General features: G+C 38.9%; 1 protein-coding gene and 1 pseudogene across 1 annotated transcript; both read left to right on the top strand.

Annotated features, from left to right (window-relative positions):
• Positions 18,820–19,368, top strand: Vom1r-ps44 (vomeronasal 1 receptor Vom1r-ps44 pseudogene; annotated as a pseudogene).
• On the top strand, positions 18,820–19,737 carry Vom1r34 (vomeronasal 1 receptor 34). Its single transcript, NM_001167554.1, has one exon. The coding sequence runs from the start codon at positions 18,820–18,822 to the stop codon at positions 19,735–19,737; it is 918 nt and encodes a 305-aa protein (NP_001161026.1).
• The last annotated feature ends 160 nt before the right edge of the window (positions 19,738–19,897 follow it).

Below are 19,897 nucleotides of genomic sequence, written 5' to 3'. Positions count from 1 at the left end.
TGAACCCCCAGTGAACGTGATTGTTGGGAGGAAGGCGGTAATGGGGGGAGAATGGGGAGGGGAACACCCATAAAGAAGGGGAGGGGAGTGGTTAGGGGGATGTTGGCCCAGAAACCGGGAAAGGGAATAGCACTGGAAATATAAATAAGAAATACTTAAATTAATAAAAAAGTAATAAAAAAAAAGAATGATGAGCTCAAAGTTCGGTGTGGTAGCCTAGACCTTTTCTCCAGCTCTGAGTAATTAGAGGCAGGTTGATCTTTTTTGAGTTCTCTGTTAGCCTTGTCTATCAATTGAGTTAAGGGACAGCCAGGGAGGTTATACTATGAAACCTTTTCTCAAAAACCAAGCAAGCAAAGAAACAAACAAACAAAGGAGAAGGAAACCAAATTACACCACCAACAACTAAACGATTGGTGTCTTCAACCTGGCCATACATAGTGGTGCCAGAGTGCGGGACAGGGAGAGTATTTGCTGGATATTAGGGAATGAAATTGGAGCTGCTGAGATGATCCTGGGTGAAGATTCAATTTCAGCTAAGTCCTCAGAGTAGTCATTCCTTACCCATAGGAAACTTCTTTAAATCCAGCAACAAAGCTAGACTTTATCTCAAATTAAAGGAATTAAAACAGTTTTTCCAAGCAAAGGAACCACAATCGGTGTAGATAGCATACTAATATCTAATAAAAGCGAGTCTTAATCATAATAATCAAAAGAGATGTAGAAAGATACCTCATACCCTTCACGAAACAATCCAACAAAATAACATTTAAATTCTAGACATCTATCTTCCAAAAGCATGTGTACCCACATTTCTATGTGAAAAATTACTAAAGAACAAATAATATATCAAACCCTAAGTATTAAGTTGATAGAAGACTTCACACCCCAATCTCATCAACGGATAGATTATTCAGACAGGAACTACACAGAAATCATGAAACTAATAGAGGTTATGAAGCAAATAGTCCTAACACTTCTATAGAACATTGCAAACACATAAGAATGTATCTTATAAGCACTTAATGGAACTCTCTCTAAAATTGACCACATACTTGGTCACAAAGAAAGTTGGAACAGATACAAGAAATAACCCTTTGTATCATATCATATTTCCTTGGATTAAAGCTTGGCTTGACAAACCAGTAGCTAATATTAAACTAAATGGAGAGAAACTTGAAACAATCCCACTAAAATCAGGGACTAGACAAGGCTGCCCACTCTCTCCCTACTTATTCAATATAGTTCTTGAAATTCTGGCCAGAGCAATCAGACAACAAATGGAAATCAACGGGATACAGGTTGGAAAAGAAGAAGTCAAAATATCACTATTTGCAGATGATATGATAGTATATTTGAGTGATCCCAAAAGTTCCACCAGAGAACTACTAAAGCTGATAAACACCATCAGTAAAGTGGATGGGTCTAAAATTACCTCAAATAAATCAGTAGCCTTCCTCTACAAAAAAGAGAAGCAAGCCAAGAAAGAAATTAGGGAAACGACACCCTTCATCATAGTCCCAAATAATATAAAATACCTCGGTGTGACTTTAACCAAGCAAGTGAAAGATCTGTATGATAAAGACTTTAAGCCTCTGAAGGAAGAAATTTAAGAAGATCTAAGAAGATGGAGAGATCTCCCATGCTCATGGATTGGTAGGGTTAATATAGTAAAAATGGCCATTTTACCAAAAGGGATCTACAGATTCAATGCAATCCCCATCAAAATACCAATCCAATTCTTCATAGAGTTAGACAGAACAGTTTGCAAATCATCTGGAATAACAAAAAACCCAGGATAGCTAAAACTACCCTCAACAATAAAAGGACTTCAGGGGGAATCACTATCCCTGAACTCAAGCAGTATTACAGAGCAATAGTGATAAAAAACTGCATGGTATTGGTCCAGAGACAGACAGATAGAGGAGTGGAATAGAATTGAAGACCCAGAAATGAACCCATATACCTATGGTCACTTGATTTTTGACAAAGGAGCCAAAACCATCCAATGGAGAAAAGATAGCATTTTCAGCAAATGGTGCTGGTTCAACTGGAGGTCAGCATGTAGAAGAATGCAGATCAATCCATTCTTATCACCCTGTACAACAGTTAACTCCAAGTGGATCAAAACAGATACATTCAAACTAATAGAAGAAAATGTGGGGAAGAATCTCGAACATATGGGCACCGGAGAAAATTTCCTGAACAAAACACCAATGACTTATGCTCTAAGATCAAGAATTGACAAATGGGATCTCATAAAACTACAAAGCTTCTGTAAGGAAAAGGACACTGTTGTTAGGACAAAATGGCAACCAACCTATTGGGAAAAGATCTTTACCAATCCTCCAACTGATATAGGACTCATATCGAAAATATATAAAGAACTCATGAAGTTAGATGGCAGGAAGTCAAATAACCCTATTAAAAATGGTGTTCAGAGGTAAACAAAGAATTCACAGCTGAGGAATGCTGAATGGCTGAGAAACACCTAAAGAAATGTTCAACATCTTTAGTCATAAGGGAAATGCAAATCAAACAACTCTGCCATTCCACCTCACACCAGTGAGAATGGCTAAAATCAAAATCTCCAGCAACAGCAGATTCTGGTGAGGATGTGGAGAAAAAGGAACACTCCTCCATTGTTGGTCGGATTGCAGACTGGTACAACCATTCTGGAAATCAGTCTGGAGGTTCCTCAGAAAATTGGACATTGAACTACCTGAGGACCCAGCTATACCTCTCTCGGGCATATACCCAATAGATGCACCAACATATAACAAAGACACGTGCTCTACTATGTTCATAGCAGCCTTATTTATAATAGCCAGAAGCTGGAAAGAACCCAGATGCCCTTTAACAGAGGAATGGATACAGAAAATGTGGTACATCTACACAATGGAATACTACTTCGCTATCAAAAACAATGACTTTATGAAATTCATAGGAAATGGATGGAACTGGAAAATATCATCCTGAGTGATGTAACCCAATCACAGAAAAACACTCATAGTATACACTCATTGTTAAGTGGATATTAGCCCAAATGCTCGAATTACCCTTGATGCAGAGAGCACGTGAAATTCAAGAAGGATGACCAAAATGTGAATGCTTCACTCCTTCTTTAACAGGGGAACAAGAAAACCCTTGGGAGGGCATAGGGAGGCAAAGATTAAAACAGACACAGAAGGAACACCCATTCAGAGCCTGCCCCACATGTGGCCCATACATATACAGCCACCAAACTAGATAAGATGGATGAAGCAAAGAGGTGCAGTATGACAGGAAGAGGATGTAGATCTCTCCTGAGAGACACAGCCAGAATACGGCAAACACATAGGCGGATGCTAGAAGCAAACCACTGAACTGGGAAAGGGACCCCCGTTTTTAGGAATCTTAGAAAGGACTGAAAGAACTTGAAGGGGCTTGAGACCCCATATGAACAACAATGCCAACCAACCAGAGCTTCCAGGGACTGAGCCACTACCCAAAGTCTATACATGGACTGACCCTGGACTCTGACCTCATAGGTAGCAATGAATATTCTAGTAAGATCATCAGTGGAAAGGGAAGCCCTGGGTCCTGCCAAGACTGAACCGTCAGTGAACAGAATTGTTGGGGGGAGGGCGGCAATGGGGGGTGGATGGGGAAGGGGACCCCCATATAGAAGGGGAGGGATAGTGGTTAGGTGGATGTTGGCCTGGAAACTGGGAAAGGGAATTGCAATTGAAATGTAAATAAGAAATACCTAGTTTAATAAAGATGGAGAAAAAAATTTTTAAAAATGGGGTACAGAGCCAAACCAAGAATTCTCAACTGAGTAATCTCAAATGGCCAAGGAGCACCAAAAGAAATATCCAACATCTTTAGTCATCATGGAAGTGCAAATCAAAATGACCCTGAAATTCCACCTCATATCAGTCAGAATGGCTAAGACCAAAAACTCAGGTGACAGTAGATGCTGGTGAGAATGTGGAGAAAGGAAAGTTCCTCCATTGCTGCTGGGATTTTAAGTTGGTATAGCTACTCTGGAAATCAATCTGATGGTTCCTTGGAATATTTGAAATAGTTCTACCTGAAGGCCTGCTCATACCACTCTTGGGCATATACGTATAAATTGCTTCAACATGTAGCAAGGACGCATGCCCCACTATGTTTATAGCAGCCTTATTTATAATAGTCAAAAGCTGGAAACAACCCAGATGTCCCTCATGTAGGAATAGATACAGAAAATATGATACCTTTACACAATGGAACATTATTCAGCTATTAAAAACAATGACTTCATAAAATACTTAGGCAAATGGGTGGAACTGATAATCATTCTCAGTGAATTAACCCAGATTCAAGTGAACACAGATACTATGTACACACTGACAAGTGGATATTAGCTCAAAATCTCGGAATAATCACAGTACAACTCACAGATCATTTGAAGCTTAAGAAGAAGACCAAAGTTTGGATGCTTCAATCCTACTTAGAAGAGGAACAAAATAATTGGAGACAGAGTGAGAGAAAGATGTGGGAGGGATTGAGGAGGGGAACAGAAAATAGAGAAGCAGAAGCTGGCATTGGAAGAAGTACAGAGACACAGTAAATTGAACAGAAATATGTACCAGTGGGGGCTGAGGAACTGTAGGTAGCTACTAGAAAGTCCCAGATACCAGAGAAACAAGAGTTTCCATGATACAATAGGGATGGCATTAGTGGAAGAATGCAAATCAGGGAAATGTAGATCAAAACAACCTTAAGATTCCACCTCACACCAGTCAGAAAGGCTAAGATAAAAAACTCAGGTGACTGCAGATCCTGGCAAAGATGTGGAGAAAGAGGAACACTCCTCTATTGTTGGTGGGATTGCAAACTGGTACAACTACTCTGGAAATCAGTCTGGAGGTTCCTCAGAAAATTGGACATTCCACTACCTGAGGACCCAGCTATACCTCTCCTGGGCATATTCCCAAAAGTTGCTCCAACATATAACAAAGACCCACGCTCCACTATGTTCATAGCAGCCTTATTTATAATAGCCAGAAGCTGGAAAGAACCCAGATGCTCTTCACAGAGGAATGGATTAAAAAATGTGGTACATCTATCTGCACAGTGGAGTACTACTCAGCTATCACAAACAATGACTTCATAAAATTCATAGGCAAATGGAATGGACTGGAAAATATCATCCTGAGTGAGGTAACTCAATCACAGAAAAGCACACTTGGTATGTACTCATCGATAAGCAGATATTAACCAAAAAGCTCGAGTTACCTAACATGCGATCCACAGACCACAGGAAGCTCAAGAAGAAGGATGACCTAAATGAAGATACTTCCACTACTTCTTAAAAGGGGAAAATATCCATTGGAGGAGATATGGAGGCAAAGTTTAGAGCAGCAACTGAAGGAACGGCCGGCCATTCATACCCTGGCCCACATGTGGCCCATATATATACAGCCACCAAAACTAGATAAGATTGATCAAGCTAAAAATGCATGCTGAAAGGGACCGGATATAGATCTCTCTTGAGAGACACATCCAGAGCATGCCCAATACGGAGGTCAATGCTAGCAGCAAACCACTGAACTGAGAACAGGACCCCCTTGTGGAAAATTAGAGGAAGAATTGAAAGAGTTGAAGGAGCTTTCAACCCCAGAAGAACAACAATGCCATCCAACTAGAGCTTCCAGGGACTAAACCACTACCAAAAGACTATACATGGACTGATCCAGGGCTCCAACTGCCTGTGCAATGAATAGCTTTGTTGGCGCACCAGGGGAAGGGGAAGCCCTTGGTCCTGCCAAGGTTGGAGCCCCAGTGCAGGAGAATAGTGGGTGGGGGCAGTAAGGGGTATGGATGGGGGGAATACCCATAAGGGGGTGGGGGGATGGGGACTTATGGACAGGAAACCGGGAAAGGGAATAACATATGAAACGCAAGTAAAGAAATATATCTAATAAAAAAGGAAGGTAGTGTACTAATGTAAATGAGAAAGTGGCATGTTCTATAATTTGAATCTAGAGTTTAAAACAGAATAAAAACAGAATTGAGACTGCCAATCAAAATGTTAATGAGTATAAAGGTTATTTAAATGATCTTTTTTTATTAATCAGAAAAGCTATTTCTGTGTTTTGCTTTAAAAGTTAATAAACCACTGATAAATGGGCCAAAAAAAAAAAAAGAATGCTAACGTTGCTCTAGAATGTTGGAAAGAAAACTTGCATGCCATTCTCTCTCCATGTTATGAAAATCTTAATGAGTTATAAAAGGAATGTAAATGGTGAGATGCAAATATGACATCTGTGATCTTAAAATTTTAAGACCAAAGGTCATTGCACTAAAACCAATGGAGTCTATCAATGTATTGTTCTGCCCTTGGCAACATCAGAAATTGCCAAAGAAAAAATTGTAAAGAACAAAATCTTTGTCTTATAAGGGTTGGTTTAAACCTGTTTTTGTTTAAAACAATTAAAAATATAAGAGTTGGCTGTAGAGATAGTTTGGGAGTCAGAACTTCTGCTTCAGGGTGGGAGAGATGGCTCAGTGGATAAAAGCTCTGTCTGCTCTTCCAGAGACCTAAGTTCAATTTCTAGAACCTACATGGCAGCTCACTGAATGCCAGTTCCAGGTGATCTGACAGCCCATATAACATACATATGGAAAAAAACACCGATGATTATAAAATAAAAAGAAATAAATCATCTCAAACAAGGAGATGAATGAAAATTCAAAATTTCTTTTTTCAAACAGGCACTTGAGGCTCAGAACCAGAGGTGGTTTCAGGTCCAGGGGATCCAAGGCATTCCTCTGACCTCTGAGGGTAGCAGGCATTTTTACAGTGCACTTTCTTACACATTCCTGGAAATATTCATACAAGAACTCATAGATTTGTTGTTAGTAAGGGAAGGCCTAATCAAATAATGTAAAATACCAGGACGAAAAAGGGAGGGATGACAGATGATGACATCATATGAGGACAGAGAGAGGGAGGGAGGGTCATTTTCTTCATGTTATGAGTGACACTCTGCCCATGACCTAGTGCCTGACCAGGCACCTATAACACTATGGAGAGCACTTGTTGAGTGTAAGGTTCTTTTTCAAAAGGGAATATGAAATTAGAAACAGATCCTGAAGGAACAGAAACAGGACCTGCACATGTCTACATCAGGCCCTCTGTATCTCTTTTATGGCTTCCACTTTAATATTATTGGGATTTGTGAATACATAAACAAGTGAGTCTCTCATTCTAATCCCCTGTTTGTGGCCCTTTTCTTTTGTTTGTCAGTCTTGTACAACTTTGATGTATTAGTTTTTGTTTTATTTTATTTATTTTGTTTTATTATATTTATTGCTCTATAAATATTTATTATTTCATTATTCCATAGAAGTCTGTTTCCTAATGAGAGACAGAGACGGGGTGGATCTGAATGGAAAGGAAATTGATTGGAAAAAAGGAAGAAGAAATTGTTGCCAGGATATACTGTGAGAAAAAAAAATCAATTTTTATAAAAAAAATAAAAGAAGACCTGAAGTACAACTTGAGATATACTGGAGAAACTACTCTCTAGAAATGGGGCAAAATGAGTGGTGTATGTATAGTTTAGATTCATTTTTTATAAATGTAAGATTTTCTAAGAATAGAAAACAAAACTTGTTCATTATGTCTCAACTTTATGAGTTAGAACCTTGCTGTGCAGCAGTGCCTGGAATCATAACACTTACTAATACACATGATAACCTTTCACCATACCTTTCACATACTAGTATTACAGTCATGTGGCATTGCCTAATTTTCTACACTTCTTTATATTATTAACAATTGAATTTCATTAATTTTGGGGTCATACTCAATTCACTCATTAAACTCGTTGTACATTTACTCTCTCAGTTCTACCCACCCAACTTTTGATTGTTTTCTGTTTCCATCAAATCCATTCCTCTTCAGAATCTGACCTTTTCCACAATGCATCTAACTTACCAGGGATCAAATCATTTAAAAACTGAATTTTTTAATTGATTTTTTTCCATTCTTTTTTTTTTATTAACTTGAGTATTTCTTATATACATTTCGAGTGTTATTCCCTTTCCCGGTTTCCGGGCAAACATCCCCCTAAACCCTCCCCAGTTCCCTCCCTTATGGGTGTTCCCCTCCCCATCCTCCCCCCATTGCCGCCCTTCCCCCAACAGTCTAGTTCACTGGGGGTTCAGTCATAGCAGGACCCAGGGCTTCCCCTTCCACTGGTGCTCTTACTAGGATATTCATTGCTACCTATGAGGTCAGAGTCCAGGGTCAGTCCATGTATAGTCTTTAGGTAGTGGCTTAGTCTCTGGAAGCTCTGGTTGCTTGGTATTGTTGTACATATGGGGTCTCAAGCCTCTTCAAGCTCTTCCAGTTCTTTCTCTGATTCCTTCAATGGGGGTCCTATTCTCAGTTCAGTGGTTTGCTGCTGGCATATGCCTCTGTGTTTGCTGTATTCTGGCTGTGTCTCTCGGGAGAGATCTACATCCGGCTCCTGTCAGCCTGCACTTCTTTGCTTCATCCATCTTGTCTAATTGGGTGGCTGTATATGTATGGGCCACATGTGGGGCAGGCTCTGAATGGGTGTTCCTTCTGTGTCTGTTTTAATCTTTGCCTCTCTATTCCCTGCCAAGGGTATTCTTGTTCCCCTTTTAATAAAGGAGTGAAGCATTCACATTTTGATCATCCGTCTTGAGTTTCATTTGTTCTATGCATCTAGGGTAATTCAAGCATTTGGGCTAATAGCCACTTATCAATGAGTGCATACCATGTGTGTTTTTCTGTGATTGGGTTACCTCACTCAGGATGATATTTTCCAGTTCCAACCATTTGCCTACGAATTTCATAAAGTCATTGTTTTTGATAGCTGAGTAATTTTCCATTGTGTAGATGTACCACATTTTCTGTATCCATTCCTCTGTTGAAGGGCATCTGGCTTCCTTCCAGCTTCTGGCTATTATAAAAAAGGCTGTGATGAACATAGTGGAGCACGTGTCTTTTTTATGTTGGGGCATCTTGTGGGTATATGACCAAGAGAGGTATACCTGGATCCTCAGGCACTTCAATGTCCAATTTTCTGAGGAACCTCCAGACTGATTTCCGGAATGGTTGTACCAGTCTGAAATCCCACCAACAATCCCACCACATCCTTGCCAGCATCTGCTGTTACCTGAGTTTTTGATCTTAGCCATTCTCACTGGTGTGAGGTGAAATCACCTCTCAGGGTTGTTTTGATTTGCATTTCCCTTATGACTAAAGATGTTGAACATTTCTTTAGGTGTTTCTCAGCCATTCGGCATTCCTCAGCTGTGAATTCTTTGTTTAGTTCTGAACCCCATTTTTAATAGGGTTATTTGTCTCCCTGTGGTCTAACTTCTTGAGTTCTTTGTATATTTTGGATATAAGCCCTCTATCTGTTGTAGGATTGGTAAAGATCTTTTCCCAATATGTTGGTTGCTGTTTTGTCCTAACCACAGTGTCCTTTGCCTTACAGAAGCTTTGCAGTTTTATCAGATCCCATTTGTCGATTCTTGATCTTAGAGCATAAGCCATTGGTATTTTGTTCAGGAAAATTTTCCAGTGCCCATGTGTTCCAGATGCTTCCCTAATTTTTCTTCTATTAGTTTGAGTGTATCTGGTTAGATGTGGAGGTTCTTGATCCACTTGGACTTAAGCTTTGTACAGGGTGATAAGCATGGATTGATCTGCATTCTTCTACATGTTGACCTGCAGTTGAACCAGCACCATTTGCTGAAAATGCTTTCTTTTTTCCATTGGATGGTTTTGGCTCCTTTGTCAAAAATCAAGTGACCATAGGTGTGTGGGTTCATTTCTGGGTCTTCAATTCTATTCCATTGTTCTATCTGTTTGTCTCTGTACCAATACCATGCAGTTTTTATCACTATTGCTCTGTAATATTGCTTGAGTTCAGGGATAGTGATTCCCCCTGAAGTCCTTTTATTGTTGAGGATAGTTTTAGCTATCCTGGGTTTTTTGTTATTCCAGATGAATTTGCAAATTGTTCTGTCTAACTCTTTGAAGAAATGGATTGGTATTTTGATGGGGATTGCATTGAATCTGTAGATTGCTTTTGGTAAAATGGCCATTTTTACTATATTAATCCTGCCAATCCATGAGCATGTGGGATCTTTCCATCTTCTGAGGTCTTCTTCAATTTCTTTCTTCAGAGTCTTGAAGTTCTTATTGTACAAATCTTTTACTTGCTTGGTTAAAGTCACACCGAGGTACTTTATATTATTTGGGTCTATTATGAAGGGTGTCGTTTCCCTAATTTCTTTCTCGGCTTGTTTCTCTTTTGTATAGCGGAAGGCTACTGCTTTATTTGAGTTAATTTTATACCCAGCCACTTTGCTGAAATTGTTTATCAGGTTTAGTAGTTCTCTGGTGGAACTTTCGGGATCACTTAAATGTACTATCATATCATCTGCAAATAGTGATATTTTGACTTCTTCTTTTCCGATCTGTATCTCCTTGTTCTCCTTTTGTTGTCTGATTGCTCTGGCTAGAACTTCAAGAACTATATTGAATAAGTAGGGAGAGAGTGGGCAGCTTGTCTAGTCCCTGATTTTAGTGGGATTGCTTCAAGTTGCTCTCCATTTAGTTTAATGTTAGCAACTGGTTTGCTGTATATGGCTTTTACTATGTTTAGGTATGGGCCTTGAATTCCTATTCTCTCCAGGACTTTTATCATGAAGGGGTGTTGAATTTTGTCAAATGCTTTCTCAGCATCTAATGAAATGATCATGTGGTTCTGTTCTTTCAGTTTGTTTATATAATGGATCACGTTGATGGTTTTCCTTATATTAAACCATCCCTGCATGCCTGGGATGAAGCCTACTTGATCATGGTGGATGATTGTTTTGATGTGCTCTTGGATTCGGTTTGCCAGAATTTTATTGAGTATTTTTGCGTCGATATTCATAAGGGAAATTGGTCTGAAGTTCTCTTTCTTTGTTGCGTCTTTGTGTGGTTTAGGTATAAGAGTAATTGTGGCTTCATAGAAGGAATTCGGTAGTGCTCCATCTGTTTCAATTTTGTGCAATAGTTTGGATAATATTGGTATGAGGTCTTCTATGAAGGTCTGATAGAATTCTGCACTAAACCCGTCTGGACCTGGGCTCTTTTTGGTTGGGAGACCTTTAATGACTGCTTCTATTTCCTTAGGAGTTATGGGGTTGTTTAACTGGTTTATCTGTTCCTGATTTAACTTCGATACCTGGTATCTGTCTAGGAAATTGTCCATTTCCTGCAGATTTTCAAATTTTGTTGAATATAGACTTTTATAGTAAGATCTGATGATTTTTTGAATTTCCTCTGAATCTGTAGTTATGTCTCCCTTTTCATTTCTGATTTTGTTAATTTGGACACACTCTCTGTGTCCTCTTGTTAGTCTGGCTAAGGGTTTATCTATCTTGTTGATTTTCTCAAAGAACCAACTTTTGGTTCTGTTGATTCTTTCTATGGTCCTTTTTGTTTCTACTTGGTTGATTTCAACTCTGAGTTTGATTATTTCCTGCCTTCTACTCCTCCTGGGTGTATTTGCTTCTTTTTGTTCTAGAGCTTTTAGGTGTGCTGTCAAGCTGCTGACATATGCTCTTTCTTGTTTCTTTCTGCAGGCACTCAGAGCTATGAGTATTCCTCTAAGCACAGCTTTCATTGTGTCCCATAAGTTTGGTTATGTTGTACCTTCATTTTCATTAAATTCTAAAAAGTCTTTAATTTCTTTCTTTATTTCTTCCTTGACCAGGTTATCATTGAGTAGAGCATTGTTCAACTTCCACGTATATGAGGGAGTTCTTCCCTTATTGTTATTGAAGACCAGCTTTAGGCTGTGGTGGTCTGATAGGACGCATGGGATTATTTCTATCTTTGTGTACTTGTTGAGGCCCATTTTTTGACCAATTATATGGTCAATTTTGGAGAAAGTTCCATGAGGAGCTGAGAAGAAGGTATATCCTTTTGCTTTAGGATAGAATGTTCTATAAATGTCTATTAAGTCCATTTGGCTCATGACTTCTCTTAGTCTGTCTACGTCTCTGTTTAATTTCTGTTTCCATGATCTGTCCATTGATGAGAGTGGGGTGTTGAAATCTCCTACTATTATTGTGTGAGGTGCAATGTGTGTTTTGAGCTTTAGTAAGGTTTCTTTTACGTATGTAGGTGCCCTTGTATTTGGGGCATAGATATTTAGGATTGAGAGTTCATCTTGGTGGATTTTTCCTTTGATGAATATGAAGTGTCCTTCCTTATCTTTTTTGATGACTTTTAGTTGAAAATTGATTTTATTTGATATTAGAATGGCTACTCCAGCTTGCTTCTTCTGACCATTTGCTTGGAAAGTTATTTTCCAGCCTTTCTCTCTGAGGTAGTGTCTTTTTTTGTCTCTGAGGAGTGTTTCCTGTAGGCAGCAGAATGCAGGATCCTCGTTGCGTATCCAGTTTGTTAATTCATGTCTTTTATTGGGGGAGTTGAGGTCATTGATGTTGAGAGATATTAAGGAATAGTGATTATTGCTTCCTGTTATATTCATATTTGGATATGAGGTTATGTTTGTGTGCTTTTTTTCTCTTTGTTTTGTTGCCAAGACGATTAGTTTCTTGTTCTTCTAGGGTATAGCTTGCCTCCTTATGTTGGGCTTTACCATTTATTATCCTTTTTAGTGCTGGATTTGTAGAAAGATATTGTGGAAATTTGGTTTTGTCATGGAATGTCTTGGTTTCTCCATCTATGTTAATTGAGAGTTTTGCAGGATACAGTAACCTGGGCTGGCATTTGGATTCTCTTAGGGTCTGTATGACATCAGTCCAGGATCTTCTGGCCTTCACAGTTCCTGGCGAAAAGTCTGGTGTGATTCTGATAGGTCTGCCTTTATATGTTACTTGACCTTTTTCCCTTACTGTTTTTAATATTCTTTCTTTATTTTGTGCGTTTGGGGTTTTGACTATTATTTGACGGGAAGTGTTTCTTTTCTGGTCCAATCTATTTGGAGTTCTGTAGGCTTCTTGTATGCCTATGGGTATCTCTTTTTTTAGGTTAGGGAAGTTTTCTTCTATGATTTTGTTGAAGATATTTACTGGTCCTTTGAGCTGGTAGTCTTCACTCTCTTTTATACCTATTATCCTTAGGTTTGATCTTCTCATTGAGTCCTGGAGTTCCTGTATGTTTTGGACCAGTAGCTTTTTCCACTTTACATTATCTTTGACAGTTGAGTCAAATATTTCTATGGAATCTTCTGCTCCTGAGATTCTCTCTTCTATCTCTTTTATTCTGTTGGTGAAGCTTGTATCTACAGCTCCTTTTTTCTTCTTTTGGTTTTTTATATCCAGGGTTGTTTCCATGTGTTCTTTCTTGATTGCTTCTATTTCCATTTTTAATTCCTTCAGCTGTTTGTGTTTTCCTGGAATTCTTTATGGGATTTTTGCGATTCCTCTCTGTAGGCTTCTACTTGTTTATTAATGTTTTCCTGTGTTTCTCTAAGGGAGTTCTTCACGTCTTTCTTGAAGTCCTCCAGCATCATGATCTATTATGATTTTGAAACTAGGTCTTGCTTTTCTGGTGTGTTTGGATATTCCGTGTTTGTTTTTGTGGGAGAATTGGGCTCCAATGATGCCATGTAGTCTTGGTTTCTGTTGCTTGGGTTCCTGTGCTTGCCTCTCGCCATCAGATTATCTCTAGTGTTACTTTGTTTTGCTATTTCTGACAGTGGCTAGACTGTCCTATAAGCCTGTGTGTCAGGAGTGTTGTAGACCTGTTTTCCTGTTTTCTTTCAGCCAGTTATGGGTACAGAGTGTTCTGCTTTCGGGCATGTAGTTTTTCCTCTTTACAGGTCTTCAGCTGTTCCTGTGGGCCTGTGTCTTGAGTTCACCAGGCAGGTCACTTGCAGCAGAAAAGTTGGTCTTATCTGTGGTCCTGAGTCTCAAGTTTGCTCGTGGGGTGTTGCTTATGAGCTTTCCAGGGCGGCAGCAACCAGGAACATCTGCGCCGCCATTTCCGGGAGCTTCTGTGCACCAGGGTTCCAGATGGAGTTTGCTGTTTTCCTCTGGCGTCAGAGATGTGTGCAGAGTGCAGTCTCTTCTGGTTTCCCAGGCGTGTCTGCCTCTCTGAAGGTTTAGCTCTCCCTCCCATGGGATTTGGGTGCAGAGAACTGTTTATCTGGTCGGTCCCTTCAGGTTCTGGTGCTGTCTCAGATGCAGCGGTCCTGCTGCTCTTGGGCCCTCCTCTACGGGAACCCAGAGGCCTTATACAGTTTCCTCTTGGGCCAGGGATGTGGGCAGGGGTGGGCAGTGTTGGTGGTCTCTTCCGCTCTGCAGCCTCAGGAGTGCCCACCTGACCAGGCGGTGAGGTCTCTCTCCCATGGGGTTTGGAAGCAGAGAGCTGCTGCAGGCCGGGATCTGCGGGTTTGGGACTCCCGGTAAACACAGGATGTGCCCGGTCCTAGAGGAATTTTGCCTCTGTGTGTCCTGAGTTCACCAGGCAGGTCTCTTGCAGCAGAAAAGTTGGTCTTACCTGTGGTCCCGAGGCTCAAGTTCGCTCGTGGGGTGCTGCCTACCAAAACTGAATTGTTTTATCATCAATTATCACTTTATATAGCAGCTCTCTCAAAGAAAACAGTGTATTTGTGCCCCATTTCATCTGACTATGCTGGGATATTGTTATGTCTTAGTTCATGTTACTTGCTGCATACAGCACCATGAGTAACATAACCAAGGAAGAAAGCATTTATTTGGTTTACAGGTTATATCAATCACCAGGGGACACCAAGGCGGGATGTCAGGACAGGAACCTGATTTCAGCAACTGAAGCAGTTAGAGAAGGTTGGCATATAGGCTTGTTCCACATGACTTGCTCAACATAATTTTTTATGCTAACCAGACAACCTTTCCAGGGTGAGAACCTCCTCATTGACATAGGAACTACTGTACCAACTATTATCAAGAAAATGCCCTACAAACTTGACTATAGGTATGTTGATGAAAGCATTTTCCCAATTGAGGTTATTCTTCCAAGAATACTCTATCTTCTATCATTTTGACAAAGATCTACCAATAACATGTGGGCTGAATCATGCGCATGACTTGTGAATTCTGTTGCAATCCATGTGGGTTAATATCTCTGTCCCTCCTTTGTTTTGTCTGGAAAGCATTGTTTCACTGATATCATCAAATACCTCTGGCTCTAAAACTCTGTTCATCCCATGTTGTATAAAGACACCTAAGCCTTGATGAGAGAGATATGATATGTACATTCTAGTTCTGAGTCAGCATACCAAACTCATATAACTGTACAATGACCAGTTGAGAGTTCCTCTGTTAAGTAACATCCAAGTCACTTCTCTGATGAGAGCCAAGACATGCACTGACCTACAGGTATAGCATTAAGTCATCAAGAAATGTTTCAATTCTTTGTCCCGTAAGGAGGACATTACTACTAGGTTCCCTTCTAGGACCTATCTGCCCACAGGAAATTAAAACAGTGCTGTAATGAGTTATAAGTTGTGGTCAGGTCCTTAGGTCAAATGAGAATGTAGTTGGTTTCTTCCATAACATTTATGTCACTCTTCAATCAATGGGTATTCATCGTTCAGCCTGTGATTGCTGAATGTGGCAGGGTTCATAGAATAATGTGATTTCTGACTACATTTCTCCACCAATACTGTAGGTAGCACCATTTAAGAAAGTGAAAACTATATTTTCCTCATGAATTTTTCATCATCATTTCTAATACCATCTGTGGACAAATGGGTGACATACAAATTTTCAAAGTAAGTTCTAGTTTGATTTCTGTATTTCTTTGTGTCCAGTATTTAGTGCCTTTAGCCACCAGGTTTTGGAGAATTACTAGCACTGTAGGTAAATAGCCTGTTTGCTTGGGGTTTGGGTGAATTGTGCATGGAGATTTGTCAATCAGCTAGAAAAAGGAGTTACCTAATCCTGGAACAGAGATTTAAATTATTCAATATGAAGTGTCTACTTGAGGGACTGTCTACCTAATATAGTAGAGGTTTATTAAAGCCCATTTGAAATATGCATGTGAACATATTACAGGGTGCCCCAATAGCACTATGTTTCTGTACAGCTTTTTTTAAAAAAGATTTATTCATTTATTATATATAAGTACACTGTAGCTGTCTTCAGATACACCAGAAGAGGGCATCAGATCTCTTTACAGATGGTTGTGAGCCACCATGTGGTTGCTGGGAATTGAACTCAAGACCTCTGGAAGAGTAGTCGGGTGCTCTTAACCGCTGAGCCATCTCTCCAGCCCTCTGTACAGCTTTTTAAAAGATGCTTATTCCTCTCCATATTTTCTTGTCTATTTTTCCTCAACCATTCATGTGTAATTCTTCATGTTCCATGTTCACTCTTAAACTTTTCTAACACCATTCTATCACCTATTTTTAACATGCCATTACAATTACAAATTCCTGATGTTTAAGGTTATTCCACATTATATACGTAATTTTGAATTGGCCAACATAAATTTCACAGTTGAAATGGTTTCATGGTTGTGAGCTTGCCCTAGACAAACATAATGTATCTGTACTACCAATGACAGTTTATTCTTTCTTTTTGCTTATTTTCATATATATATATATATATATATATATATATATATATATATATATATATATATCTTCTAAATGCTGGTATCTTCATTATTAAAAATATTGTACAATAATAGATTGTTTCTCACACATCTAAGTACATGATATTTGACTGTGTGAAGACAATCTTACAACAGGTTTGAATATCAATAAAGATTTAGAACATACTATTATTAGATTTATAAGATGAGGTTTTTGCCTTTCATCATTGAAAATCAAAACTAAGTCCCTAGTATTCTATTATACCTAGAAGAGAGATCAGTGTGGTTTGATCTATTTATTTCTTAATGATAGCTCAAAACATGTCTTTGTTTATTGCATATCCAGATTCCTTCTTTACAGAGCAGATTCTCAGGTACTAACAAAATATACTAGGCTTCTGATAAGAATTCCTGAGTACATCAGAAAACAAGGCACATTATACCTGAAAAAAAGTGGATATTGGACTAATCCCAAGGTTCAGACAGGAAAGACCACCTACAGTTAACAAAATTGTCAGAAGTATGTGTTTGGGACAAACACGGGAACAGTTCAAATGAAACAACTAATTGGGCAGTTGCAGAACGTGAATGACATGTTGCTGCTTTTCTGGAAAGATTGGAGTCAGCATAATTTTACAAGAGTGAGATAGGGAGAAAAGTACTCTGTAGAAATGCACATAATGAGTCCCTTGTTCTACCCTTGAGTGCCCAATTAGCATCTGACTACAAGATCAAACCAGAACTTAGATTCTCCCAAAATAAACATGAAAACCCTTTCTTAAATTCTGCCCAAACACTCATTAAAATCGATCAAACCCCTAGACATTATCATTAAGCACAGAAAGTACAATTGGAGATTGGCTCAAGAGATAAATGATTTTTCCTTCATCAGAGATATTCCCAAAACACCATGCAGACAAATGCACTGAAGCCAGAGGTGACACAGTAATAAACTCTCTGAATGATGTCTTTTCCACATATCTTTTTATTTTATGAGAAGTGAAAGCTGGTCTCTGTTGGGTTACCTTCTCAGCATTGCATGGAGAATAAGAAACCAGTCTGAATTTCCGTGCATTCTTTCTTATGCAGAGTCACACAGAGAACTTCTTAAATGTAACAGGCTCTATGAGATGTGCTTCTGTAGGAGCTGTGCTTTGTAGTTGGCCTTCAGATGAGTATCTTCATCCTGACTCAGAAGGTGGAATTCTTCCATCAATAGACTTCTGCTTAAAATTCTCTTCTCCTTTCTTCAATATACATTGTCTTCTGAAGCCAACATGAATCATTATTTCCTTTTGGAGGCTGCAGTTGAACTCAAATATGTTCATAATTTGCTGTCATCTCAATGAAATATCTGTTTTCTGTATTGGCACTCAGCAGAAAACAGCCTTCAATGTGACATCTGTATGTGAGATGTTGAATTTTATCTGGTTAATGGAGGCCCTCATGTTCCTTTAGAATACATATAAACAAGTACAATGCATCAGCTTTCAAAGTGTATAATAGTGATTGTGTTAATAATTTTGGAGGGAAGCAGGAGATGATGCAGGTAAGACCCTGGCACGAGAACGTTTAGACCAAAAATTATGATTTGGAAAAATATGAATAAGTGAAACTTGTTTGTAAGTGGGCTTTTCCACTGGGAGGATACATATATAAACCTATGTTAATCTGTGTGATCAAAACACAGGTGCCTTTATCAAAAATATTTGGTATTTTGTTGTGTGGATAAATATCAAAAATTTATCAGAAGGCAACAACTTAATTTTCTACAACTGAATTCAGTTACACAACCTTATTGATTATTACATGTAAGAAAATTTTATTCTTTTATGTTGCATTTATGTTTGCTTTTGTTATACTAATCTCTTTCCTGTCTTTATTCAAAGGCAAGAGACCATAGTGTGTTAAAATATGTGTTATTTTGTAGGATACTGAACTACATGACCATAAAGATGTAATTGCAATATAAAATTTATCTTGAGACAGGAGTAATTCAATAAGAATAAAATTTTATTCTGAGTTACTCTTCATGCATTGTTCTCTAGGCAAAGTCCCTGTATTGTGGATAGAATAGTATCTCACTGATCAAGAGAAGAAATTTTCCCAAATCAATTTGAAAGCATGGACAATAGAACAAAGTATTGAACACAGCAGTATTCCATCTAATCATTAGTCTAGCGTTGAGTAAAGCCCTCTCAATGCCTGCTCCTGATAAATCCTTGAAAACCACTGAGGAAGTGGCTCTTCAGATCCTCTTGCTTTGTCAGTTTGGGGTTGGGACTGTGGCCAATATTTTTCTGTTTATCCATAATTTCTCTCCAATCTTAACTGGTTCTCAACAGAGGGCCACACATATGATTTTAACAAACATAGCTGTGGCCAATGCTTTGATTCTCTTCATCACTGTCTTTCCAAACAACATGATGACTTTTGCTCAAAGAAGTCCTCTAACTGACCTCAAATGTAAATTTGGATTCTTCACTCGCCTGGTAGCAAGAAGCACCAACTTGTGTTCCACCTGTGTCCTGAGTATCCAACAGTTTCTCACTCTTGCTCCTGTTCATAGAGGTAAAGTTTTGCTTAGAGCAAATGTCCCAAATTTTGCTACTTACTCTTGTTGCAGTTGTTGGTTCTTCAGTGTTTTAAATAATATCTACATTCCAGTTATAGTCACTGGTCCTCAGATAACAGACAATAACACTGATTCAAAAAGAAAGTTGTTCTGTTCCACTTCTGGATTCACTGTAGGCATTGTCTTCTTGAGGTTTATCCATGATGCCACATTCATTAGCATCATGGTCTGGACCAGTGTCTCCATGGTGCTTCTCCTCCATAGACATCGCCAGCGAATGCAGCACATCCTCACTCCCAATCAGGACACCAGAGGTCAAGCTGAGACAAGAGCAACCCATACTATCCTGATGTTGGTGGTCACATTTGTTAGCTGTTATCTTCTACATTTTATTTGTATCATCTTTCAAAACTTTTTTATAGATTCACGTCTCTTTGTGAGGCATGTCAGTGAAGCTTTGATCTTAAGCTTCCCCACAATTTCTCCCTTATTGTTGATCGTCAGAGATCCTAAGGATCCTTGTTCTGTGCGATTCAGCTGTTGAAAACTTGAGTCACAAAGAATGTCAGATACAGAAGACAACTTTCTTAATACCATTAAAAATTTTATTCTATAAATATGTGTTCAATGTCTTTTGTAAAAACGTGCATATTGCACACTACTGCTTATTACATCAAGAGTAAAGAGGAAAATTTGCAAAGGTA

This window comes from Rattus norvegicus, chromosome 1 (assembly GCF_036323735.1).
Source record: "Rattus norvegicus strain BN/NHsdMcwi chromosome 1, GRCr8, whole genome shotgun sequence".
Taxonomy (NCBI): Eukaryota; Metazoa; Chordata; class Mammalia; order Rodentia; family Muridae; genus Rattus; species Rattus norvegicus.
The sequence above is the reverse complement of the archived record's forward strand: the minus strand, read 5'-3'. Positions and strand labels throughout refer to the sequence as shown.

Coding starts and splice junctions, on each gene's coding strand:
- Vom1r34 (NM_001167554.1), top strand. CDS start 18,820: ATGCCTGCTCCTGATAAATCCTTGAAAACCACTGAGGAAGTGGCTCTT.